General features: G+C 54.8%; 3 protein-coding genes across 10 annotated transcripts in view; 2 read left to right on the top strand and 1 right to left on the bottom strand.

Moving 5' to 3' along the window:
* The first annotated feature begins 1,562 nt into the window (after window positions 1-1,562).
* Window positions 1,563-3,227, top strand: LOC127599484 (chymotrypsin A-like). Its single transcript, XM_052063447.1, has 7 exons — window positions 1,563-1,632; window positions 1,727-1,830; window positions 1,930-2,009; window positions 2,105-2,183; window positions 2,273-2,453; window positions 2,548-2,681; window positions 3,020-3,227. The coding sequence occupies exons 1-7, from the start codon at window positions 1,581-1,583 to the stop codon at window positions 3,179-3,181; spliced, it is 792 nt and encodes a 263-aa protein (XP_051919407.1). The 5' UTR covers window positions 1,563-1,580; the 3' UTR covers window positions 3,182-3,227.
* Window positions 3,228-3,564: 337 nt separating this feature from the next.
* On the bottom strand, window positions 3,565-5,704 carry agrp (agouti related neuropeptide). Its single transcript, XM_052064173.1, has 4 exons — window positions 5,511-5,704; window positions 4,174-4,309; window positions 3,963-4,066; window positions 3,565-3,900 (listed from the first exon to the last, which is right to left on the bottom strand). Exons 1-4 carry the CDS (start codon window positions 5,583-5,585, stop codon window positions 3,724-3,726), a joined length of 492 nt encoding a protein of 163 aa, XP_051920133.1. The 5' UTR covers window positions 5,586-5,704; the 3' UTR covers window positions 3,565-3,723.
* A 1,036-nt stretch (window positions 5,705-6,740) lies between these two features.
* vps13c (vacuolar protein sorting 13 homolog C) overlaps window positions 6,741-24,507 on the top strand; it is a 30,205-nt gene continuing 12,438 nt past the window's right edge. The window contains exons 1-50 of one of the 8 annotated variants that reach the window (XM_052064156.1): window positions 6,741-6,973; window positions 9,161-9,204; window positions 9,284-9,326; window positions 9,485-9,580; window positions 9,689-9,721; window positions 10,753-10,854; window positions 11,325-11,387; window positions 11,742-11,819; window positions 11,951-12,060; window positions 12,444-12,503; window positions 12,575-12,634; window positions 12,963-13,043; window positions 13,130-13,187; window positions 13,352-13,479; window positions 13,842-13,948; window positions 14,073-14,247; window positions 14,325-14,387; window positions 14,526-14,661; window positions 14,722-14,822; window positions 14,977-15,119; window positions 15,813-16,005; window positions 16,078-16,192; window positions 16,277-16,413; window positions 16,567-16,696; window positions 17,067-17,184; window positions 17,319-17,451; window positions 17,838-17,910; window positions 17,985-18,079; window positions 18,153-18,306; window positions 18,447-18,520; window positions 18,632-18,691; window positions 18,807-18,954; window positions 19,203-19,319; window positions 19,405-19,508; window positions 19,897-20,064; window positions 20,391-20,695; window positions 20,773-20,923; window positions 20,986-21,097; window positions 21,181-21,317; window positions 21,728-21,902; window positions 22,036-22,115; window positions 22,201-22,260; window positions 22,376-22,535; window positions 22,817-22,936; window positions 23,013-23,116; window positions 23,191-23,358; window positions 23,515-23,819; window positions 23,920-24,067; window positions 24,147-24,285; window positions 24,353-24,471. In XM_052064156.1, the coding sequence (XP_051920116.1) occupies window positions 6,874-6,973; window positions 9,161-9,204; window positions 9,284-9,326; window positions 9,485-9,580; window positions 9,689-9,721; window positions 10,753-10,854; window positions 11,325-11,387; window positions 11,742-11,819; window positions 11,951-12,060; window positions 12,444-12,503; window positions 12,575-12,634; window positions 12,963-13,043; window positions 13,130-13,187; window positions 13,352-13,479; window positions 13,842-13,948; window positions 14,073-14,247; window positions 14,325-14,387; window positions 14,526-14,661; window positions 14,722-14,822; window positions 14,977-15,119; window positions 15,813-16,005; window positions 16,078-16,192; window positions 16,277-16,413; window positions 16,567-16,696; window positions 17,067-17,184; window positions 17,319-17,451; window positions 17,838-17,910; window positions 17,985-18,079; window positions 18,153-18,306; window positions 18,447-18,520; window positions 18,632-18,691; window positions 18,807-18,954; window positions 19,203-19,319; window positions 19,405-19,508; window positions 19,897-20,064; window positions 20,391-20,695; window positions 20,773-20,923; window positions 20,986-21,097; window positions 21,181-21,317; window positions 21,728-21,902; window positions 22,036-22,115; window positions 22,201-22,260; window positions 22,376-22,535; window positions 22,817-22,936; window positions 23,013-23,116; window positions 23,191-23,358; window positions 23,515-23,819; window positions 23,920-24,067; window positions 24,147-24,285; window positions 24,353-24,471 (5,883 nt within the window). In that variant the 5' untranslated portion in view covers window positions 6,741-6,873. The remainder of the gene's footprint in view (window positions 6,974-9,160; window positions 9,205-9,283; window positions 9,327-9,484; window positions 9,581-9,688; window positions 9,722-10,752; window positions 10,855-11,324; window positions 11,388-11,741; window positions 11,820-11,950; window positions 12,061-12,443; window positions 12,504-12,574; window positions 12,635-12,962; window positions 13,044-13,129; window positions 13,188-13,351; window positions 13,480-13,841; window positions 13,949-14,072; window positions 14,248-14,324; window positions 14,388-14,525; window positions 14,662-14,721; window positions 14,823-14,976; window positions 15,120-15,812; window positions 16,006-16,077; window positions 16,193-16,276; window positions 16,414-16,566; window positions 16,697-17,066; window positions 17,185-17,318; window positions 17,452-17,837; window positions 17,911-17,984; window positions 18,080-18,152; window positions 18,307-18,446; window positions 18,521-18,631; window positions 18,692-18,806; window positions 18,955-19,202; window positions 19,320-19,404; window positions 19,509-19,896; window positions 20,065-20,390; window positions 20,696-20,772; window positions 20,924-20,985; window positions 21,098-21,180; window positions 21,318-21,727; window positions 21,903-22,035; window positions 22,116-22,200; window positions 22,261-22,375; window positions 22,536-22,816; window positions 22,937-23,012; window positions 23,117-23,190; window positions 23,359-23,514; window positions 23,820-23,919; window positions 24,068-24,146; window positions 24,286-24,352; window positions 24,472-24,507) is intronic. The other 7 variants (XM_052064151.1, XM_052064152.1, XM_052064153.1 and 4 more) reach the window with 7 other exon arrangements.

The raw sequence follows: 24,507 nt of genomic DNA, 5'->3' as shown, positions 1-24,507 counted from the left end.
GACTCTAATTGCGCCTTTACGGGTTTTAATCAAATAAAAAAGACCACCGCCGGTCAGCTGCGGCCGATCCAAAACGGGACCGGGAAGCCGGACCGGATCACGCCCGTCCTCAAATCGCGACGCGGGCTTCCTGTGAGGAGTCCGAGGACCCTACACAGCATCTGCACTCGCGCCGACGAAGAATTTAGAGCAGGGGTGCCCATTAGGTCGATCCTGATCTACCGGTAGATCTAAGACAGGTCCCAAGTAGATCCCAGGAGTGTCATGAAGAAAAAAAACAAACAACCATTTGTGTGTCTTTGTACATGTTAGTAATATATTTTTTGTGTTAATATACACTGCACACTAATCAGTCTCATTTTCACTAAAAAAAAATATTTTAAAATAATATAAAGCAGGTAAATCTTAAATTTGTGTGTGTGTGTGCGTGCGCGCACCGGTAAGGGTAGATCCCGTGAGGTTAGTTGATCAAAAAGTAGATCTTTGATCCAAAAAGTTTGATTTAGAGCCTTCCATGAACCTGTCACGCATGTTTTGGGAAGGTGCGAGGAAAGGGGAGGAGCTGGAGAAAACCCGCACAGGAAGACCTGAGCCCCAATCACACCCTCTACAGCAGTTCGGGGACCACCAAACTACGGCCCGCGGGCCGGATCCGGCCCGTCTCCATATTTGGTCCGGCCCCCCTGAATAATACCAGAGTCTTTAGATTGATTTTTCATCTATGTATATTTGTATTTTATCATAAAATTGGGCTTTTGCAATAACATATTCCTTAGTTACGAACTCTTTTCATGATTAACATGAACATTTGGGTTGGGATGTGACAAAATGTGAACCAAAACTCCCCCCAAAATATGGCCTGATTTTGAAGAGCATAACTCCGCCGGTGCCGGGTCACTCCTACGGCAGCTCGACTGTTATGTTCTAAACGTTGACGTGTCCTTGAAAATAATACGGCCCCGATTGCGGTCGCCGGGTGAAAAAAGGCGGACGTGTCGAACAGGGGCCCTTCAAACGCACGTCGACATCGTCCTTGAATATCTCAACAGATACCGTAAGTCCGTTTCCCATATGTTAGCCGATGGTGTCGATATTGACCCGGCGCACAGTCTCCTTCTGGATTCCGCTTCCAAATCATCACGGAGCTCATGAGTCAACGACACCGACAAAAGCCGCAAACGAGCACGTTCGAAGAGAGCCAGGAAAGCGCCCGTCACCGAGATGCCGTTTGTCCAAGTCCATCGAGAAATGTGCTATCAATTAGGAAAAGCTCAACAAAAAAAACGATTTCGACACATCGATGAAACTTCCGCCAAGCTATTTCAACGGCGATACATTTTTTGGGGTCTGTATTGGAAATGACATTTGTTGATCCAAGAAGTCAGCAAAAAGTTTCACCGCTGCCCCCCTTTCAGGTATGACTCGGTGTTTTCTCCCAGCTGCACATTTCCCGGAATCCCATGTGTCCAGACTCTCACGTCCGCTCCGTGGCCACGCCCCGCCCGCCCCTCTCGTCCAATCGGGCGCAGATGCGTCCGGATAAAAGGCCGCCGTTTGTGGGCAGAAGACATGCTGTCGCCATGGCCTTCCTGTGGATCCTCTCGTGCCTCGCCTTCGTCGCCGCCGCCCACGGTGAGTCAGCCTTAGCGCCAGCACGCTAGCGTTGGACCAGGTCCGTTTTCCCACCTTCCTCGCTGACATCGGCGGGTGTTGATCGTGTCGTCAGGTTGCGGCTCTCCCGCCATCCCGCCCGTGATCACCGGATACTCTCGTATCGTCAACGGCGAGGAGGCGGTGCCTCACTCCTGGCCCTGGCAGGTGTCACTGCAGGTACGTGGGCGCCGGCACTCGCCCGCACGACCGCGCCGGCACGCGATGAGCAATGAGACGTGACCGCCTTCTTCGCCGCCGCGTGTTTTTGGCTATCAGGACTACACGGGTTTCCACTTCTGCGGCGGCTCCTTGGTCAACGAGAACTGGGTGGTGACGGCGGCGCACTGCAACGTCAGGTAGCGGCGTGGCGGTGGCGTGGCGGTGGCGTGAATGACTCGCGAATGATCGATGACCGGACGCGAGCCGACGGCGTTTGTTTCGCCGGTCGCAGGACTTCCCACCGCGTGGTTCTGGGTGAGCACGACCGCTCGTCCTCCGAGGAGGACGCCCAGGTGCTGAGGGTGGGCAAGGTGAGACCGCGGCTCCGTCGGCATCATTCCGGTGAGCGCGGCTTCCCGCCTTGACGCCGCGATTCGCATCCCGCCCGCCCCCCCCGCAGGTGTTCAAGCACCCCCGCTACAACGGCTTCACCATCAACAACGACATCCTGCTCATCAAGTTGGCCACCCCCGCCCAGATGAACATGCGCGTGTCGCCCGTCTGCGTGGCCCGATCCGGCGACGACTTCCCCGGCGGCATGAAGTGCGTCACCTCCGGCTGGGGGTTGACCCGCTACAATGGTCAGGACGCGGTGCTCCGGGCGCGCTCTGCGGCCGGCCCGCCGGCCTCCCGCTCCCACCCGACCCTGACTCCGAGCCTACGCCTGCGTTTCAGCTCCCGACACGCCGGCCCTCCTGCAGCAGGCCTCCCTGCCGCTGTTGACCAACGAGCAGTGCCGCGGATTCTGGGGCAGCAAGATCAGCAACCTGATGATCTGCGCCGGAGCCTCCGGAGCCTCATCGTGCATGGTGGGCTCATTGTGACCGAGAGTCGTATCTCTGCCGCGCGGTGACCGGAGCTTCCCTTTCGAGTGTTCAAGTGTCCACCGTCGAATGTCAACGACGGTCGTCGACTTTCAACTTTCGCCATCCGAGGACAGATACGGTTCTACCGGGTGTCTACTTCCAAGTTGACAGTGCAAAGTCTTTAGTACCAAGTCTCTAGGACGGAATGTCGAGAACCACGTTACTACGTCCTGTAAAGTAAATCTGCGAGTGCCCAGTGGGCGCCCCGCCCAAAGGATTTTCCACGAGTCGCGATTCCTCAGCGCCCTTCTTTGGTTTTCACTCTGTCTGTCTTTTGGCAGGGCGACTCTGGCGGCCCCCTGGTGTGCCAGAAGGATGGCGCCTGGACCCTGGTGGGCATCGTGTCCTGGGGCAGCGGAAGGTGCACGCCCACTATGCCCGGCGTCTACGCCCGCGTCACCGAACTCCGTGCCTGGATGGACCAGACCATGGCCGCCAACTAAGCCCAACGCACAACGTGGTGGTCAATAAAAGATCTCCGACGACAAATGCGCTCTGTCTTCCACTTCTTGATCGTGACATCTTCAAAGGACGTCATCCAATGTCTACTCACGACATGTCACTCGGAGCGTTTCCACGACCTTTCGGCATGGTTACGGCCCGTCACCGCCGACGTTTCGATCCGATCCGTTGAAGGAAATATTGACAGACTAGCATTAGCTTCTGAGTAGCAATCGCAGTGAATCAAAACGCATGATGAAAGAAAATGGCAATTGAAAAATGAGTTCTCGGCGTTGAGCTTTCTCGTCGTCGCAAATAATTGGTGACTTTTCCCATCGCTGCCCCCTGCTGTCAGGGAGGCAAAATTCAAACTTGAGGACAAACAAACAGAGGACTTCCTTTATTTCAAGCACAGTCGATCTAACATGGATACGAGAAGCGGGGGTAGCGGCGGCAAAAGAAGAGGACCGCGGCGGCCCGTCGGGTGTTTCCGGGCCGGCGTTTGATGCATCCTGGCGGTTCGGCGCGCTCGCGGAGGGCGGCGTCAGGTGCGCGCCGACGGGCAGGAGTGCCCGACGCGGCGGCAGTAGCAGATGGCGTTGAAGAAGCGACAGTAGCAGGTGTCGCAGGCGTCGCAGCAGGGCAGCGGGAAGCCCAAACACGACTGCTGGTGCCGAATGCAGCGGCGGGTCGAGCGCATGGCGCGCGACGCCGAACCGTCCTGGACGGGGCAAACCCGGCCGTCAATAACGATCGCGCCGGCACACGGGAGGCCACACCCACCTGGTCGTAGGACTCCGCCTCCATCAGGAAGTCCCCGCGTTCTTCATTGTTGTCCTCGTCCACCTGGGCGGGCTCGTGCCAAGCTTCAGGGGCGTGGCTTCTGTCTGTGGTCGATCACCCCCCCCGACCGCCACCGCCACCACCACAGAAAAAAATGACTAAATAAAGCAAATAAAGCATTGCCAAAAGTGGAATATCGCAAAAGTCTGACCTAGCGGTGACCAGTCAGCGTCCAACTGAAGATGGCGCAGCTGGCGAGGGCGGAGCAGCGTCGCAGACGAGACAGCGAGCAGGCAGAGGAACCAGCAGCGGCGGGATGGCGCCACGCCCACCCACATCCTGAACAACTTTCTCACACGCAACATGCCGCAATTACAACAAAACCTTTGTGGGGAGGGGGTGTGTTTTCCTTTTGTTTGTTTTGGAGGATTTGATACCAAAAAAGGTATTTTCCTCCCCGGCGAAAAAAACTAAACAAAAAAAAAACGTCTTTGATTATTTGTATGGTATTTTCATGATTCTTATCCTGGGGGGGGGGGGGGGGGGTCGCAGTTGTGCCGCAGCCCATCCCAGCTGTCCCATCCCAGCACGGAGAAAAGGTTCACATTTCCAGGAAACAAAAAAAAATCCTCTTTCTTTCTTTCTTTCTTTCTTTCTTTCTTTCTTTCTTTCTTTCTATCTTATTCATTCTTTTTCAATCAAGGTGACACAAGATTCTTATTCTTAATTCAAGAAAAAAAAGTCTGATTTCCCATGGGGGGAAGTGAATTTTTCCCCAGAAGAAAAAAACATCATCAACATCATTTTTCAGGTCAGTCTTATTGTTGAAAAAAGTCAATACAACAAATCCACAAAAATTGATATTTTGCATTCATTCAAGTAAAAAGTTGTATTTCTGCAAGATCTTTTTTCTTTGGTTTTTCCCCCTATCAGCTTGCAGGAAAACCTTTTTTTGCTACACAAATAAAAGTATTAAAAATATATTTAAAGAAAAAGAGTCAACCAATTTTTAAAGAATCTTTTTAACTAAGAACGAGCTTTCCTTTTTCAAAAACATGTTTGTTTGTTTGTTTTTCCCCAAGTTAAAGCGCTATTTAATTAGTATAGAACAGTTTTTTTCCAGAAAGATTCTTGTTATTTAATTATAAAAAATGCACAAATCAACAACACAGAAGAAAAAAGATCCAAACTTTTTTTTTTCAAGGAAGTTCAGTTTTTTTTTTTCTAACATAAAATAATTGTCTTTTTTTTTTACAGACACGGTCACAGTCAGAGAAGGATAGATAGATAGATAGATAGATAGATAGATAGATAGATAGATAGATAGATAGATAGATAGATAGATAGATAGATAGATAGATAGATAGATAGATAGATAGATAGATAGATAGATAGATAGATAGATAGATAGATAGATAGGAGGAAAAAAAAGCTTTTCGTTTTTGTGCCAATAAAAATGACAAGATAACAAGTCTCCTTTTGAATGGAAAGCCGTTGTTGATGTTTTGCCGGTGAAGATGTCACCGTAAATGCCGTGCGGCCACTCACCTGCGAGCGACTGCGGACGCGTGCCCCGGTCTTGCGCGGCCGCCGCGGGGACGTGTCGCATATCTTCTTTGTCATCCGAATGGAGCGGGTGTTGCCGCGGCAACCACTTGACGCAGTTCAAGCGGACAAATGAACGCTCGCCGGAGGCTTCGACAAGTGCCGGCCAATCATCCGCTTGGCCTCAAATACGATGACGCAAGTGAAAGAACGAATTGAAAGAACGAATTGTACTGGATTAAAACAAAACAAAAACCAAAAAAACCCGTTAAGCCACTTAAACAATATTCACAGATTCTATAAAGATGATTTCCTTCATTTGACAATAAAAAAAGTCGTCCGTTACCAAGCCAAAAATCATCTCTGATCAATATTATTCTCAAGAGAAAAAAGTAGGTATGCTTAGAAGATGAAGCTAGATGGTGTTTTTACGACTTTTTGCTTTGAAGACAAAACGTCTCACCTGCCAACAGCAGAACACACACACACACACACACAAACAAAACAACTTTTCTTTTCGAGATCGGACAAGTCAGTGCAAAAGTGATGTTGAAAAACCAAAAGTGTTTTTTGTGTGTTTGTTTGGGAGGCGCTCGTTTGCGCTTGACGGTCGCCTCAACGAGCTGTTCGGTGGTTCGCCGGTGAAACCTGGAGCGGAAGCGTCCCGTTGCCACGGCAACTGAACTTTCCGCTTCGGACGCCGCTCGGCGTCGCGCTCGTCCCTAATGCGCCCCAATTAGCCGACTCGCTGCCTTCATCAGCTGCGCCCGCCGATGACGTCACCGCGGCTCCGCTTTGCGCTAATGCAATGGCGTCGAAGGCCGTCTTCGAAAAGTGGCTTCGAGTAACACCCCCGCCACAACAACGACAAACAAACAGCGCCGCTTCCTCCTTCCCGCGACAACTATCAACCTTCCGACTTTCATTTCCAGAACGTCCCTCTCGCTTTTGTGAAGAAAAAGAGTACGGTCGCATTCCTCGAATTGTATTTCTTGCAAGGTTCGCAATTTTCCAAAATAAAGCCTTGTGTTTGTGTCTTTCTGAAAGGCCCGCGGCGGATCCACTTTCGATGAGCTGCTGCTCGAAACAAGACAGCGCTCAAAAGCATTCATTTAGTGGGTTTTGTTTTTCTTTTGGCTGAGCGATTCTTCCTTTGTTGTTTATAATTCTTGCTTTATAAAAAGAAGTCGGAAACAAACAAAAAAAAAAAATCACGGGGGCGGGAAATCAGCTGAGCGATCGATGCGCTCCGGGCGCTTTCGCAGCTCATGAAGGACGGCAGGCTCGACTAGCGGAACGCAGAGGCCTCGATCGCTCGGCGCTCTTCGGCGTCCAACGCGGAAGTGCGGCTCCGCGCTTGTCAGTCATGGTGTTCGAGGCTTTGGTCAGCGACCTTCTCAACAGGTTCATCGGGGACTACGTGGAGAACTTGGACAAGTCCCAACTCAAGATCGGAATCTGGGGAGGTGAGCTCGGCGCGGCTAACTCGCTGCTTGCTAACTGTGGCGGACTAGCCGCGCGCAGCCGGACTTCGTTCGCTCGCCTCGCCAGTCGAAAACATGCTCGTAAATTGCGGAAAACGACACACGGCCAGGTCTCTTCTCAACCCCGGTCCTAATTTGCTCGCCCGAACACGATTATTATGTTATTTCTCTTTTCTTTTGTTTTTTTTCTTCTCTTCAGGGCGCAACCAGACTTGGTTCGCTTGGCGGCGCCTCCCAAACAAACACAAAAAAAAATGCCCCGGCATGTGGGCAAGGAGAGCCGCTGATGCGCTTTACGCCATCCGGTGGCCGAGACAAACTGTCAAGTTGTCAAAATGTTGACACGTGCGCTCCTTCTCCAAGTTTCGCCTCCAAACCTGAGGCTTCGGTCCTTCGTTCGGCGTTATGCTCTTTCATATCTTGCGTTCGGTGCAAAAAAGACATTTTCTTGTTGCCTTCTGAACCGCGCCGAGATATTTCTCGTCTCGAGTCGCACGCGTCGTTGCAATCGTCATATTTGTAGCCCCTGTCCACCTCCGCCGCTCAAAGAAACACCGGCCAGAGAATTATTTCTTCTCGTCGAGACGGCTTCTGCTAGCTCGTTTTCATTCGCACCGGCCTTTACATACATACCGAGTTGAACGTCGCGTCGCAAGAACGCCCGGACGGCTGCCCGTTGGGAAAACGCCAACAAATGGTGCGAGGCGTAGCGCCGGCTCCGCCGCAAAATTTGAGAAGAAGAGCTATTGAAGAGACTTTTCCACGTTTCCATGAAAACAATGAAGATCCTTTTGCCAAACATGGATTCAAATCTCATCTTATTTCAGCAAACAATGTCATTGGCTGGAGATGAGGGTGGCGCTTCCCTTCTCGGTAGCGCCCCCATTTCGCTCAACGGAAGCGGCTCCTTTGGAAGCGTGTCCAATAACCTCCAAAGGAGTCTTTCGCTTTGAATCTGTAGCGGGGCCGCAATTGAACGCGACAAAATCGCGACGGCTTATCGAGGCTTCTCGTGGCTTCTCGTGGCTCCGGCCCCGATTTCAAAAGGCAGAATCACTTCCGCTTCGCTTGCGCCATCCTCGTTTGTCTCACGCGCTTCCTTCCGCTTGTGCCGCCGCCGCGGCTGGCGAGCTGCAAGCGTGTCTCTCCAAAGCCAACGCATCAGGAATGGAATAGAGGGCACCCATCCCACCCAAAAACGGCCCGAGCGATTATCTTCCGAGGCTGACGAGTGATTCCACTTCAAGTGGTCTATTTCTCCATCTTCTCTTGAGTTCTTGTTTTGAGGACGCGTCGGCGCGCGATGGCGACCGTTTATGTGCCAGAAGTAAATCTGAATCCTATTGCGGAGGTATGCCTTTGTTCCAGGCGTGGCGCAAACCTGTATGTCAGGATCCCCTGAGCCGCTTTTCTTCTCGTCATCAGCGTCCCGTCTGTTGGAAAGGCTCCCAACTCGGGCCCCGGGAAGGCTTCCCATTGCAATCGGCGTTGCAATCCGCTCTTTGCCAAGGGCTGCAATTTCAAAACGTCCCCCCCCCCCAAAAAAAAAAAGCCGCGGGGTGGGCAGACTTTATTTTTGGAAGCGATTCAATCAGTCCCTCATCTTCATTCATGGTTCATTTGCCTCGATTCTTAGCGTGAGCTGACCTATCACTAGACCAGAGCTGTGCAAACGAGGGCCTGGGGCAGGGGTGGGCGCTTATTTTTTACGTAGGGCCACATGAGTACCAGATGATGGAGGGCCAGATCAAACTCAATTGGGATTTCTTTCTTTAAAAAGCAGTATTTGGCCTTTTTTGCCACGTTTTTCAGACTTTAAGAGTACATTATTCCGTCGTATGGAACGGGATCCGCTTGACTCGGCGCTACCGCGGGCTTCCGTATCGTCTCCCCCCTTCCTCCCTATGCTCTGCAACTTCAAGTCACTGCGCCACCTGGCGTTGAAATGCCTGTCATTACAATTCCAAATGAAATGAATGCGGTCGCTGACGTCGAACCCTAATTGTGTACCAACCTTCGGCGGGCCGCATTAAAAAGACCAACGGGCCGGATTCGGCCCGCGGGCCGTAGTTTGCCCACCGCCGGCCTGGGGGCAAAGTCGGAGCTCCCGGTTTACCCCGTTGATCGGCCTGTTTGGTTGTCGCGGTAACCCAATGTCGTTTGTTGCAGGAAACGTGGTCCTGGAGAACCTGAGAGTGAAGGAAAATGCGCTGGTAAGTTTTCTGGATTGGTTTGGCTGGCGCCGCCGAACGGCTCGGGGGGGCCCCAAGGTGATGCGTCTCTTCTGTTCAGAGTGAATTTGACCTCCCCTTCAAGGTGAAGGCCGGACAGATCGGTGAGTGTGCGCGCGCCCGCCTCGCTTTCTCTCTCGGCATCCCCCGCAGAGTTGGTGGGGGGGTCACTTGGATACGATCCCCACATCGCAGCCCGGATGACCGTCGAGCCGATTCGTCCTATCGGATCCGTGCTGTGATTGAATTGTGTGTGCGGCAGGTACGCTGACGTTGAAAATCCCCTGGAAGAACTTGTACAACGATGCGGTCGTGGCAACGCTGGACGGCCTCTACCTGCTGGTGGTTCCCGGCGCCAGTAAGCCACGCCATGCCGGCGCGCCGCCGTCTCTCCGCGCTCGCGTGTGTGTTTGGATGCGAGTGAGAAAGCGCACGTCCTCACGTTGCGTGTGTGCGTGCGTTGCAGCCGACGGCGCGCTCAAGACGTGCCCGTTAAACGGTAAGCCCGACGTCGAGGCCGAGTGGCGGCGGCGGCGGCGGCTTCCCATACTCTTTGGCTACTTGCTAGTGAATGATTCACATCGAGTTAGGGCTGGGCAACGTCTATTTATTGTCTTCAAGTCAAATCTCCGTTAGTTTTATTTTATTTTTTCCCCCATCCCCTCACACAATGAACTCATTCACTCCCAAAGACGTTTTTGAATGTCTATTCAGACTTGGAATTGGCTGCTACTGAACCAGTTCAATGGAAGTCCAATTATGAGCCAATGCTGCTTCTCTGGACTGGACCCAAATAGCTCAACGATTTAAACACTGCTGATGGAAGTACGTCATGATGTCAGCTTTTTTTTTCTCTTCCGATTTGAGCAGATTGAAAGTGTTTTCTTTTTTTTCCTGTTTTTAATAGACCGTAAGCCCCTAAAACTTTATAACGCGAAGGACGACTCTCCCTGACAAAGCGCATTTGAAGGCCCAGCCCTCTCCATGTCACGCCAGCAGTCACGTTTCATAACCAAGATGGCGGTTTGCAGCCCATGGCTGAGGGCAATTTCTGGAGCTCGCTTCTTGTCCTTTGTTGTCTTCGGCGATCAACATTTTCCCCTTGTTTCTATGTTTCTTTGTTTCCACAGGGTGGGGGTGAAACCCGTCGTCTGTTTTTGGCTTCAAAATCTCTCCATTTTGCCGTTTTTTTTTTTTTTTTGTCGTCTGGCCAAAGTATTGCTTTGGCGCCATCTTGTGACACCTCATGTGCTGCCCGGCTGTAGTGGTGGGGATGGGGGGGGGCAAGTATTGCCATGACAAGAAAAAAATCTACGATGACACGTTTCTGCCAATGAAATTCATTCTTCAACATTGCAGCTCGCAAGATGACGCCAAAGCGCTGCTCTTATCGAACAGAAACTCGTGCATTCACTTCCACGTCTTTCCTCGGCACCAGGATGTTGCTCGATCCTGGCTAAATGATGTTTTTTTTAAAAAAAATGAAGCTCCTCAACTCACCGCGACCTATGCGCGTGTGTTTGCGGACAGCCATCAAGTACGACGCGGCCAAAGAGGAGCGCGAGCGGCAGGAGGCCAAGCAGCGCGAACTGCAGCGGATCGAGGAGGCGCTACGAATGGCGGCGAGGCGAGGTGAGTCGCTCTCGGAGACTTGCAAAGGGGGCCGAGCGGCGACTTCCGGAAAGTTTCCGACGCAATGAGCCGTGATTTTCATCTGCGGGAAAAATAAAACATCTTTGGCTTTATTCAGGACATCATTTCAAATTGGCAGTGCAGAAAATACAATCGGTCACTTTTGTTCCGTAAAATTGTTTCCCAAAGTAATAGCAAATGTTTGCATAGGGTTACAAATGTCTTACCCCGGCCGCAATGAGCGCCAATATTTCCAAACGCAACTCGGCATGCCGTGCGGCGCGTGCGAAGCGCCCGTTCCTTGAGCATCGGCGTCCATTCGGGCGGCTGCGGCTCAGTCGGTCGGGCGAGCGAGCCGCGCCCTCGGCTGTCGACTTGATGGGTCGTGCTCGGAAGAACGTTGGCCGTTTGATGTGCCGCCGATGTCCTCTTACCATTTTCCGATGTCTTCACGCTGCGTTTGGCGTCAGCATCGCAAAGTGGCGAGCTGCTCTTCCATCTGGAGAGCGTTGTTGATAAGGAGACAATCCAGGGTAACGCGCGCACGCACTCCCTCGCTTCAATGTCGCCTGAGCATGCTAACCACTTGTACCTGTCAAGCTTGTTGTTTGGCAATATTTCCTGTTGGAGCTCGTGTATCTCGACGGACGGTGCAGCGAACCCCCGCCCCCTTGAGCTCGGGGCTCAAGTGGCACTCTGCCAGTCGTCCAAAGCCTGAAAAAGCGGCGGCCCGTAGCTCAGTCTGGAGGGGGGGGGGGGCACACTGCATGCGTCCGTCGATTGCTTTGTGTTGATTGTCACCCTCCCGCTTGCACCTCCCCTGGCACGCCCCACCCGCTCCCGCTTGGTCCGACTAACTGCCGTGTCTCTCTTTAACGCTGCCAAAGTGGCAAAAGGATGTAAAAAAGACAAAAAGCACAAAAAAGCCCTGAGGAAGTTGAAACGCGATCAGCACAGGAAGTCAGGTGAGTCCAGTAACCTCCAGGGCTTCCCCAGCGCCGATCGGTACCACGCGGGCCGCCCACGGCGACCGGTCCTCGTAGTCGGGGTACGGGTTGGGGTTTGGCTCTGAGCCTCCTGTGCCGCTTGCTTTCAGAGAAACCCAAGGAGGAGAAGAAGGACTCGTTCATGGAGAAACTGGCCACGCAGGTCATCAAGAACCTGCAGGTGAAGATTAGCAGCATACACCTGCGCTACGAGGACGACGTAAGTTTGGCTTCCGGCGTCCCATCTTGAATACGTGAGCGGCCGCTTTCGCACCGTCGTTGACAAAGTTGAAAGATTGCGGTCCATGCGCTACGGGCCGGATTGGAGCAGCTCATTCGCTCCCAAAGACGTTTTTCAACTTCTTTTCCGACGTGCTCTCGAATTGGCTGCTATCGAATGAGTTAAGCAGCCCGTCATTGGTCAAATTGGAGTTGAAGTCGTCTTCGGATGAATTCCACCTAAAGATCTAGTTGACAAGGACCCTTATACGTGTACAGATGCGCATGGGTGTCTCGGTTCACATATTGATCTAGGATCTCCGCATCAAGTTTCAAAGTCCAGTTGTGTGGGTGCGTCATGACGATGTTTGTGTTGCGTTTCAGGTGTCGGACCCGCAGCGCCCCCTGTCCATGGGAGTCACCCTGGCAGAACTCAGCCTGCAGGTAACACCTCCACCGTCTTACAAAACCTTTGTCCTCGCGCACCATGTCTGAGTTTGGGGATTTCCCACTAGACTACCGACGAGAGCTGGAAGCTGTGCATCCTCAACGAAGCGGCAAAGATCATCCACAAGGTAAAGCGCCGTCGAGTTCGCGGGAGCACTTTGAAACGGCGGTTCACCCCCTCGTCACGTCATCCACGTGACTTTGGAGTCGGCCGATCCTCCGCAAAGTGTCTCCAGTGGGTCCAAAATGCCGCCGCTCGCCTTTTGACCGGAACTCGTCAGAGGGAGCGCGTCGCTCCTTGACTGGCTCATTTGAGAGTTCTTTCCTGCGATTGGCCTGGCCCAACCTGACCTCTCGGAGCCCCTCGGCCGCTGTCAATCAAACATGGGGCCCATTTTGATGCCGGTAGCATTAGCATGACGACGGATTGAACAACGACCGCTTTTCATGTGTCAGCTGGGCCGTCTCGAGTGTTTGTGTGCCTACTGGAACGTCAACAGTCAAATCTTCTACCGCGGATCACGGCAAGAGATTGTGGTGAGCTCTTTTTGAAATACGATTTCAAAAAAACCCAAAAGCGTCACGTCCTTGTGTACAAGTTTGAGCTGGCTGATGTTTTCCAGAATCAGCTCAAGAGTGGCATCGCCAGCAAGGACCAGGAGCTGCCTCACTACCACTACAGTAAGTCCATGTGTCCTTTGCACCACTCGAACGCCACCCTTGCATGGACCAGGAGCTCGATTTTTCTCTCCATGGTCGATAGTTTTCCTTTTCAGCCTTTTGCTGAACCTTCTTAGCCAGTCGATCTGCATTCGCATTCAGTGTTCTGTCTCCCACCACCCCAGTTTTCAAGCCCATCTTCGCTTCGGCCAAGATCCGCATCAACCCCGATGCCGAGCAGGAGCTGGACTCTCCAAAAGCCCAACTGCACCTGGAGGTCCAAAACATCGACATCCAGATCACCAAACCTCAGGTGCCATCAAAAACATCTCAAGATGCGTCGTGCGGTGCGCCCGAGCTCCTCGTGCTACCCGAGTTGAAGATTTGTCATCTTCACGTGTGACTTGGAAGAACGTCCGCTTCTGCTCGTTTTTCGATCGCGGGCCACCCCATGATGGAGCCCATGCGCGGGCAACCTAGATCTGCCATCGGGTGTTATGGACGCCCGCGAGAATTGCCGATATCGCCCGTGTCACTATGACGGCGGTGCCGGGGACGGTCGCGATGATGGCCATCGCCGTGACGACAGTTGCTATGACGAGCGCTACGGAGACGCTCGATGTGATGCGCTGCGGCGATTGTCGCACGGTGGCCAACTTTGTTTGTCTGTTGAAGTATGTGACCATGGTGGAAATGCTGGAGGCCGTCGACCGCATGGTGAAGAACGCCCCCTACAGGAAGTTCAGGCCCGACGTCCCGGTCCACGCCAACGCCGCCTTCTGGTCAGTTGTTGTTCGCGCGTTAGCCACAATCAAAGACATGCAATTGCTATCAAATGGCTTACATTACATTTTTACACGCTTCAGGATTTTTGTTTGAGTGCGTGTGTGTTTGCCTGCGCACTAGGTGGCGCTATGCCTTCAGCAGCATCCTGGAGGTTGACATTCGCCGGTCAAGCCGCATGTGGTCCTGGTCCAACATGAGACGGCACCGCCAGCAGGTCAAGACCTACAAGGCGGCCTACAAGAGCAAAGTCCTGAGCCAGAACAAGCTGAGCCCCGACACCGAGTGCCAGCTTCAGGTCCAAACGCTGCGAGCAAACAAATCCTCCGTCGAGGCTTTTGCAACTCACCCGGACTACTTTTGCGCTCATACCAGGACTTGGAGAAAATTCTGGATGTGTTCAATATCACCTTGGCTCGACAGCAGGCCCACATGGAGGTAGGCTACAAATTCAAGCTGGAGAATAACGATAAATATGACAAGTTGCGTTTGTTCCAGCCTGCGCTTTTCCGCTTTGACATAACGGGAGCAAGCCAGCTGCCAACAGCGCCATGGCGCCCGCTCTTCTTCCCGCAGGTGGTGCGCTCGGGGCAGAAGGTGGCCGCCAAGAAGGCTTCGGGGGCCCACAAGCAGGGCGGATTCTTTAGCGGCTTCTTCGCCCGCAAGCCCAAGAAGGAGGAGCACGAGTCGGAGGAGAGCGAGGAGAGCGAAGGTGGGTAGGGGGCGCCGGGACCCCCGGGGACGCGCGCCCACCCGTCTTTGTCCTCCTCAGGCTCGGCTTTGGACGGCATCATGACCGCCGAGGAGAAGGAGAAGCTCTACGCCGCCATCGGCTACAGCGGAAGCTCGCACAACCTGGCCTTGCCCAAACAGGTGCGCCAGGAAGGCTCGCGACAAAACCTCGCTTTGCAGTCGAGACCCACGATCAGCTGAGAGCAAACGCCCTTTGACTTAGTCATCAATCAAAGGCATCGTGCCGCTCTTGACGCCCGGCCCCAAATTTGACACGTGCCGTGACCTTGCGCAGTACGTCGCCGTGGAGCTGAACTTCCAGCTGCTCCGGACCTCGGTGACCATCAGGGAGCAAGTCCACGTGCCGCAGATCCTCCAAGTGCAGATGATCCACCTCAGCAGCAAAATCTCGCAGCGACCGGGAGCCCAGGCCCTCAGGTGGGTGCACCCACGTGCCCTTGCGAGGCTTTTGCCCTTGCAAATCGCGAGCCGAGAAGAAGGTTGGCTCGCCGCCATTTTCATCCTCGATTCATCCGTTGATTCTTTTGACGAGTCATCGATGACTTGGAGTTGCAAAAGAAGAAAGAAAAAGAAGATTCTGACGTTCGTCAGAATCGCAATGAAAACATTTTTTTTGGACTGGGCGCAAAGAAAATCAGTTTGCTTTCACGCAGGGCAGCAGAGATGGACCGATATTTACAGTCGAGATGCTGAAATTCCGAGTCCAAAGATCTCGAAAGCATTCAGAAATAATTTTGTGATGAATTGACCAGCTGTTGCGTAATCATTGCACCTGGTGGCCATATTTTGACTCCATTTTTGTCCAACTATGAACGCCTCGTGAAACAAAGTCAAGTCCACACTTTATTGGCAAATGTGCAACATATAGCACAGATGAAACGTCTTTCCTCTCAACCGCGGGAGAGAGCGGAGCCGCTGCGGGTATGAAAATCAACATGGATTTTTTAAATGTTATTAGATTTTTTTTTGGGATAGAGAGGTTGAAGGAGCGTACGAGTAGAAGGGCATGAGAGATGGTGACCGAACGCCGCAGCGGCATCGCGGCAATAGTTGAGAAGCGCCCGCTACTCGTAGCACTCGTGAATGTGTGGCGCCTTGACCTTTGGGCAGGGTGGAGGCGGCCCTGCGGCAGTGGAGCGTGACGGGCTTGGACGGCGGCGGCGGCGCGCCCTCCCTCATTTCCTCGGCGGGCGACTCGGCGGCGTCGCTGCTGCGCGCCGCCTTCGAGCTCAACCCCGACGACAGCCCGGCCGATCACCTCGTCCGCGTCCACTCGCAGCCCGTGCAGATCATCTACGACGCCGTAAGCCGGCGCGCCGAGCCGCTCTGGCGCCGACGCCCTCTCCAGCGTTCTGGAATGTTGCGTGTGTTCTAGATGACGGTGAACGGCGTGGCTGACTTCTTCAAGATGGGCAAAGGCGTGGAGCTGGAAGTGCTCACGTCAGCCACGCTTTCCAAACTGGAGGAGATCAAAGAAAAGACGGCAACAGGTGGCCGGCCGGAAAGACAGCGGGGGGTGGGGGGGGGGGGCGGCCTCCCGTTTCTGGCCACTTGACCTTGTGGCATCTTTGCAGGTTTGTCTCACATCATCGAGACGCGCAAGGTTCTGGACTTGAAAATGGACCTGCGCCCCTCCTACCTTCTGTTGCCCAAAGACGGTTTCTACTCGGACACCTCCGAACTCATCGTCGTCGACTTCGGAAACCTGCAGGTCAGCGCCTCTCCGACACACAAGAACGCACACACACACACGGACAAGTTTACTCGGCATTTTGGGACACACTCACGTGGGGGGGGGCTTGGAAGATGCATGGAAAAGCGGATGGTGTGTGTTAAATAGAGCGCGTGTGCACGTGTGCCACAGTTCAACAGTGTTGATGAGAACGCGCGCTCGTCCTCGTCGTCCTTCTCATCGCTGGAGGAGATCATGGAGCGAGCGTACGAGCGATACAGCGTGGAGCTGAGACGAGTCCAAGTCCTCTACAGCAAGTCGGGTACGGGTACAAAGAACAGGGAGCGGGAGGACAAGTCCAAAGTCGGGCACTTCATATTTTTGCACATATTTTAACTTGACAACAATGGCGACGGCCATGTGCAAAAGTTCTTCTCTTGATCTTGTGTCCTGGGCAAAAAAAAAAAAATCCATCAGCAAAAAAGTGAAAAAATTTGAAGGAGCTAATATCCGCCGATTCAATTGTGGTCAAAAGAAGTCCTTGCTAGTTACTGCCTATGGAAGTCATAGGTGGGTGGTACTGGTAATCATAGCCAAAGTCCAGTATTTTGAATTGCAGCGGCCTTACAGATGACGGTGTTGGTAACGGGAAGTGTTGAAAAAGGCCGCGCGCGTTTTGTTTGGGCGTCCAGGTGACGAGTGGAAGTCGTCCCGCTTGCAGAATTCTTCCGGCCAGCACATCTTGCGGCCCCTCGACCTGACGCTTCACGTATCCAAGTGCATGGTGGACAAGGACGTCCGGATGCCCAGGTACACGCCCGCCTCAAACGAAGCGCAATGACAAACGCGTGCCAGTAGATGGCGACGTTGTGGCCCATCTGCGCCGTTTTGCATAGCGAGCGGCCCCCGTCGGGTGGTTTGGCGAAATAATCGTTGCGCCGCAGGTTGAAGCTTTCGGGGGAGCTGCCTCTTGTGCACGTCAAGATGTCGGACGAGAAGATCCGGAAGGTGGCGGAGCTGCTCCGCAGCATCCCGCTGCCCCGCCCGCCCTCCGCCTCGGCCACGCCCGCCGACAAGGTATGGCGTTGCTTTTTATTCGAGTACCGCCACTTTTTATGCTAAATGACAACATTGGGAAAGCTGTTGGATTGACGGTTTGACACGATCTTTTCTGCCAATCCAAAAAGGGTTCGTTCCAATTCCAATCATTGTAGCCAATACATTTTGGGGCCGAGGAGTCATTATTAAAGAATAATCAAATGAATCGCAAACTATTTGTTGAGATATGGACGAATCATTTGGCGCTCTCAACTGCTCAATTCCACCGCACAGTCACAACCGGCAAAAACAGCAAGTTTTTTTTCCGAGTTGGCGTCGCCCCTGCAACCGGTTGAGAATTGCCCAAAATGAGAACGGGCCAAGTGAACAATGAAGACACGGTGACTCTATTTGCCCTGCTGCAGGTGCCGACTTTGGCAGAGTCGCGACCGCCGGCCCTCTCCCTCCCTCCCGCACTCCTGAGTGTGGCCGAGACGGGTAAGATGACGCTCCCGGTCCCCCCCCCCCGGTCCCGGCCCCAAACTGATGCCGGATCTCGTTCCGCGTCTCAGATTCGGACGGCAGCGAGATGTCGCCGGAGGATGAACCGCAGCGCTGCGCTCTGGAGGAGCTGACCGACCTGGAGTTCAAGTTCGAACTCAAAGAGGTGCGCGGCGCTCGGGAGCGTCGCCCGCCGGGCGGAACGCGGCGTGAAGAAGGCGTGTGGTTGTGGCCCTCAGGTGCTGCTGGAGCTGACGCGGCAAGCCGAGCGGGAGAAGACGGTGCTGGCGCTGCGCGTTTGGCAGCTGGGGGCCCGGGGCAAGATGAGGACCTTCGACACCAGCGTCACGTCCTACCTAAGGAGAATCGCGCTGGACTACTGCGACGTGCCCGGTCAGTGGAGAAAGTCTACACGGATCCCACTATCCCCCCCCCTGTAGTGCTGACGCGTAGTGCCAAAAGCCATCGTGTGCCGAGTTGCGAGCAGCGACGCGTACAAACGCTGGTCTCTTTTCCACACGTGGACCTTTCAGACGGCGGCCCTCTTCACCTGATCGGCTGCTCCGAGCAGCACCACGCCGACCTCCTCAAGGTGGACTTTATCAGGGTGAGTTGGCCCGCCTGCACCTGTCACTTGAGCTGACCAGCCCAAGATGGCGCCGGGTGCCTTTTCCACCACCACCTCCCCTCATTATTATTTTTTTTTTTTGTCCCGCAGGCGGATCCGAGCGGGCCCGGCTTCCCGACGCTCTTCGGCAACACGGAGCAATCGCTCAAGGTTAGCTACTTGTGCTCAGAGTACAACTCCTGCCACTACTTCTGCTCGTATGAGAAGTGAGACTGCCACTGCGCTCGGTTCAATTGAGCAAAGATACGACTGCGCGGTGTCCCAGGTGGAGTTTTCCTCCCTGGACTTTCTTCTGGACGCCAAAGCCTTGCTGTCCACCATGGACTTCCTGTCCAGCGCCGTCACTTCGCAGCTTCCTTCGGAACGCAGCGCGGACGCCAGGAAGCCGCTGGACAAAGACCGAGGCGGGACAGGTGAGGCCCCCCGCTTCAAATGTGCCCGATCAAGGCGGGCCTTTTCCTGCCTCAAATTGCTCGGGCTCGTATGAAAACAACAAACCCTTCAAAGTTCTGCCTGTCATTCATTTTTTTCGTGAGCTTTAAAGGACCAAGAAAAAAAAAGTTGTTTCCATTTCATTGTAACAAAAAAATCTCTTTTGCTCTGGTCCTTATTATGATTTATTCCCCCCCACACCCCTCACTTTTTTTTCCCTTGCCCCCAGCGTCGAAAGGCGTCAAAGACGCGGAGGTCGTCAGCTTGAAGTTGTCGGCCGTGCTGGGATGTTTCCACGTGGAGCTTTGCGACGACCGCCGCAGCATCGCCGACATTCGGGTGCAAGGTGAGCAAAGACTCGGAAAGCTTTCCTTGCGGCCGTCCCGCGCGCTGCCATTTGTGACGCTTGGCCGGCTGCGGCCTCCCCGCAGGCATGGACGCGTCGGTGTTGGTGCGGGCCAAGCAGACGGAGGTGTTCGCCCGCCTCCGAGACATCGTGGTGACCGACGTCGACCCCGAGTGCCTTCACAAAAAGGTCGGAAGACGAGTTCCTTTTTGATTTCAGTTTACATTCATTTCACACAGAAAACCAAAAAAACGTTTTCATGCCGGAATTGATTTGGTGAAATATGAGCTACATTTCCAATCACATTCAAAATGTTTTGGCCTTTGCTCATCATGCTTTGATTGTTCACATTTGCTTGCTCTCTCATGAAAAGAATGCAATGCCAATGTGGCGCTCGAGGACAAGAAGTTGCAAATGTCAATGCAAATAATTGCCCGTGAACATTGAACCATTTGTAAAAAAATCATATGCAATGGCCTTAATACTCGCTGACACATTTTCAAAAGTGAGGAGAATTATTCTCTTCGTTTCCTTTACTGTCGGAGGCGGTTTCAATATTTTGTTTGTTTTTGTCCAGGCGGTGTCCATCGTGGGCGAGGAGGTGTTCAGCTTCCAGCTGCGTTTGTTTCCGGGGGCCACCGAGGGCGACGGCTACAAGGACACGTCCAAGGCGGACGCCGAGGTCACCCTGCGCCTGGGCTGCATCAGGGTGGTCTACCTGCACCGGTTCCTCATGTCGCTGCTGGTCAGTGTGCGGCCACAGATGCTCACCGCCCATCGCTTTTGCCGGGGTTGCGCAATGGGCCCCGAGTGGAAGATGGGGCAGGGGAGGGGGGGGGGGGGGGGGGTTTGACGGCAGGGTAGGTCGGTCGTGATGGTCGGAAAATGGATAAGATGGGTGGGAAGCTTGGGCGTGCCTCCAATTGGCTTTCCCACTCACCCAGAAGGGGGTGGCAGACGGTAAGGGGCGTCGTGTCAAAGTTCGCGGGATGGTTCATCCGGTCGGGCTCCGCGTCTTCTCCGCTGCCGTTCATCCCCGGACGTCGCTCTCCTTGGCTCCCCCCCCCCCAGATGTTTGCGGACAACTTCCATACGGCCAAAGAAGCGGTGAGCGCGGCCACGGCTCAGGCGGCGGAGAAGGCGGCGTCCGGCGTGCGCCATTTGGCCCACAAAAGCTTCCGCCTGCTCATGGACGTCAGGCTGAAGGCGCCGCTCATTGTGGTGCCGCAGTCGTCCGGCTCCCGCGACGCCGTCCTTGTGGACCTCGGCCTCATCACCGTGTCCAACAGCTTCGGGCTGGTGTCCGCCCAAGGCTTCTCCCTGCCCGCCGTGGTGGACAAGATGGACGTTAGGCTCACGCAGCTCAAGCTCTCCAGGTAAGCCGCTGGCGTCTCGCACTCTCCGCCGGAACGGAAACGGGAGCCTCTGCGACCGACTCTTCCGCCCTCCGCAGAACGACCCTGAGGGAGGACTCCTCTTCCGCCCCGGACATCGAGATCCTGGAGCCTATCAACGTTGAACTGGCGGTCACCAGAAACACGGCTTCGTCCTGGTTCGCCAAGATCCCCGGCGTGCACGTGCAAGGGGTCCTCCGCTCTCTGAAGGTAACGGTCGGCCGGCGCGGCCTCGACGCCCCCGCCGCGCTAACGCCGAGCGTGTCTGCCAGGTGAGCGCGGGGGAGGAGGACCTGGCCGTGCTGAGCAAAGTTCTGCTGGAGAATATCGGCGAGGGAAGCCGAGAGCACCGCCACGCGGCGGAGGCGCGCCGCGGGGCTCCAGGTGACTCGCCAGCCGTCACGGGACTCCAAAACGAAAACGTCGGCGGGACTTTTCGTGACCGGACCGCTCCCTTTGGTCCGCAGAGAAGCTCGAGCTGGGAGAGCGGCGGGCGGCGCTGACGCCGTCCGGGCGCACCGGCGGCGGCGCGGTCGAGGCCGTCGCTAACGGGGAGCCCGAGGACAACCCTGTCAATGTCCTACTCAACTTTGAAATCACAGAGGTAAAAGAGGAGCCTCGAGACGCTCTCTTGTTTCGCTCTGCATTTGTTTTTTTTTAAATTTGGTCTTCAACCCGCTAAGGCAAAGCAGCTCAATTTTTTAACTTGGAGGCCATTCAGGGTTCAGCGTCTTGCACAAGGACACCTCGACGGCAGCTGGATTCGAAATGTCAAAGCGGTGACAAACAAATGAATGTGGGCCATTCAAAAGCAAAGTCAAGAACTCAAGAGTAGCTTACTCACACGACTGAAAGAACAGAGAGCGCAAGAAGCGGATTTTGGAAGCATGCGCTCGAAAACAAGACCTTCATGGTAGATCAGGGAGCGAGAGCCTAATTTTTCATCTGGATTTCAAAGCGTTTGCGCTGCGGGCAGCGGAGAAATGCGAGTTGACGACGCGCTTGCTCTCCAAGGTTCTGCTGAGCCTGAAGAAGCCGAAGCGGGAGCCGGATGGCCGGCCGGAGACGGAAGGTCCCTTCCTGGTGTTCCACCTCGGCCACCTGGGCATGCACACCAAAGTGAGAAAGTACGACACCTGCGCCACCACGTACATCAGCCAGATGACGCTCACCAGTCTGGAGTTCAAAGGTAATCGTCCCCGCCGCCTCCCCGACCCGTCCCACCGCGCACCCCCATCTTTCCCGCCGAGCTACCCAAACGAGCTAAGTGGCCGCCATCCCACATCCTACCAAACTACCTCCTCGTATTCCGTATGCTCCAGACTCCGCCGGAGATCCTCTCCGTCTGGTCAGCTCGTCGGCGCGGCCCGGCTCCGAGCTGCTCAAAGTCCAGTACTTCAAGGTCAGGAAATCGCACGACTCCTTGGCGCGTTTTGCCGAGCGCCGGCCGCGTCCTGACCCGTCCTGCGATTCCCGATTGCGCTCAGGCTGATCGAGAGGGTCCCAACTTCTCCAGCGCGTACAAGAACACGGAACAGATGATCAACGTGAGTCGCGCAAAGGAAATGCCGTCTCTCTGTTGCGTGGCATTCTCCGAAAGCGTTGCGATGATTTCTGCCAGTGATGGTTTGCAAAGGCCTTGAGCTCTCCTTTGCCCCGCAGGTGACCTTCAGCTCGCTTGACCTCACGCTGCACACGCAAGCGCTCCTGTCCACTGCCAACTTCCTGTCGGGGGCTCTGTCTTCAGGTAGCGCAATGGCGTCTCCCGAGAGGACGCTCGGGCCTAAGGCCGAAGACGGCAAAATGACGGCCGCCAAGTCGGGTAAGTCCGCCGTCGCGCACCCCTCATGGTCTCTTAAAACAGGGGTAGGGAACTCGGGTTCCCCGGAGAGCCATCCCCTTCCTGTTTTTGGTCTCTCCCTCCTCCGACACACCTGATTCGATTGCTCTTGAGCGTTTCAGGCTTCAACAGAGCTTGCTGATGAGCTGATCGTTTGAATCAGCTGTGTTGGAGTAGGGAGGTCGGATAGGAACCCCAGTTACCTGGGTCTGGAATGGAATCGTGGCCTTTCCAGCTAGCAGCGCATTTCTCTTTGCTGCCAGACACCACAGCATCATCGGAGCTTGGCGAGATCATCTCTCTGAAGGTGATGGTGGCTCTGGGGGCCTTCAACGTCCTGGTGTGCGACCAGAGCAGCAACATAGTGCACATCAAAATCCAAGGTAGCGAATCCAGCCCGCCGGCCCCTTGGGAGACTCCTCACTCCTGCGCGCTTCAAGTTCTCGACGCGTGCCGCAGGTCTCCACGGCTCGCTGCTGGTGCAGGGACCTCAAACTCACATGTCGGCACGCCTGAAGGACTTTGCGGTCCTCAACGTGGATCCAGCCAGCATCCACAAGAAGGTGGCTCCAAACCGGCGTCCGGTATTTTGAGCGTGAAGCCGAGCGCCGCTCGAATATCCGTTGACCGTCCGCAGGCCATCTCCATCGTGGGGGACGAGGTGTTCAGCTTCTCCGTGAGCCTGACTCCCGAGGCCACGGAAGGCTCGGGCTACGCCGATACGTCCAAAACGGACGGCCGGGTCAAGCTCAACGTGGGCTGCGTCCGGGTGGTCTACCTGCACAAGCTGGTCATGGCCCTCCTGGTGGGTGTTCTCGGCCGGCCGTCGCTTGCCCGCTAGTTCTTCCTCCTCCATTTGCTTCCTACACAGCACCCGTCGGTCTACGCGATCGACCGTATCGCCACTTTGGATCTGTTCTCCGCCAGGCTCACGTCTTGTGCGTCTCCCCCCGCCCCGTAGAACTTTGCCAACAACTTCCAGACGGCCAAAGCGGCCGTGAGCGCGGCGACGGCTCAGGCGGCGGAGAGGGCGGCGTCCGGCGTTCGGGACTTGGCTCAGAAAAGCTTCCGCCTGTCCACGGACATCAAGCTGAAGGCGCCTCTGATCGTCATCCCCCAGTCGTCCGCCTCCTACCGCGCCCTGGTCATGGACCTGGGTCTGATCACCGTGTCCAACTCCTTCGACCTTCTGCCCATCGACGGATGCCCTCTCCCGGCTGTGATTGACAACATGGACGTGCAACTTACGCAGCTCAAACTCTCCAGGTCAGTCGCTTCTTTGATCCTTCGTTGGAGACCCCAGACCCAAGTGTGAATGAAGCAAGCACAAAGGCGTGCTTTTCATCGCAAGTGCGTTGTCCACCAGGAACTGTTTGGACCCCGCCTCGGGCGGAGCCTCCAGCGAGCTTCTCGAGCCCGTCAACCTGAAGCTGAGGGTCAGCAGGAACCTGGCCGCATCCTGGTACAACAAGATGGCTGCCGTGGAAGTGGACGGGGACCTGAAGCCCATGAAGGTGGGAACGCCGCCCGGAGAATATCCCTGGCGTCCGTCCGGAACGCTCCAAAAGAGGATGTTTGCCTTGTGGCCTGTAGGTGGCACTGAGCCAGGAAGATCTGACGGTGCTGCTGAAGATCTTGACCGAGAACATGGCAGAGGCCGACAGTCTGCGGCCAAGTGACCCGAGACCGGGAACCGCTTCGCAGCTTCGAGTACCCGCGGGCCCTCAGCCAGGTTCTTGCGCGGCCCATCTAGTCCCCGCGATTTCACCGCGATTTGACTTCCATGTTTGATGTTGCAGGCGTCGCCGGCAAGCAGATCATCTTGGATGAGGACCGGGACGAAAGTGTGGAGTCCATCAAGTTCAACTTCAGGATTGAGTCACTTGGATTGGTTCTGTACAAAGATGAACCCGAGCAGGTTGGTCCACGGCTGCTTTTGATCTGATCAAGGCCG

This window comes from Hippocampus zosterae, chromosome 4 (genome assembly GCF_025434085.1).
Source record: "Hippocampus zosterae strain Florida chromosome 4, ASM2543408v3, whole genome shotgun sequence".
Lineage (NCBI taxonomy): Eukaryota > Metazoa > Chordata > Actinopteri > Syngnathiformes > Syngnathidae > Hippocampus > Hippocampus zosterae.
The sequence above is the reverse complement of the archived record's forward strand: the minus strand, read 5'-3'. Positions and strand labels throughout refer to the sequence as shown.

Excerpts from the sequence above, each read along its gene's own strand:
- LOC127599484 (XM_052063447.1), top strand. The coding sequence starts at position 1,581 with ATGGCCTTCCTGTGGATCCTCTCGTGCCTCGCCTTCGTCGCCGCCGCC. Across the intron at positions 1,633-1,726 it reads CTTCGTCGCCGCCGCCCACG|GTTGCGGCTCTCCCGCCATC; the intron begins GTGAGTCAGCCT and ends TCGTGTCGTCAG. Across the intron at positions 2,682-3,019 it reads CCGGAGCCTCATCGTGCATG|GGCGACTCTGGCGGCCCCCT; the intron begins GTGGGCTCATTG and ends GTCTTTTGGCAG.
- agrp (XM_052064173.1), bottom strand. The coding sequence starts at position 5,585 with ATGACAAAGAAGATATGCGACACGTCCCCGCGGCGGCCGCGCAAGACC. Across the intron at positions 4,067-4,173 it reads CGCTGACTGGTCACCGCTAG|ACAGAAGCCACGCCCCTGAA; the intron begins GTCAGACTTTTG and ends GATCGACCACAG. Across the intron at positions 3,901-3,962 it reads AGGCGGAGTCCTACGACCAG|GACGGTTCGGCGTCGCGCGC; the intron begins GTGGGTGTGGCC and ends TGCCCCGTCCAG.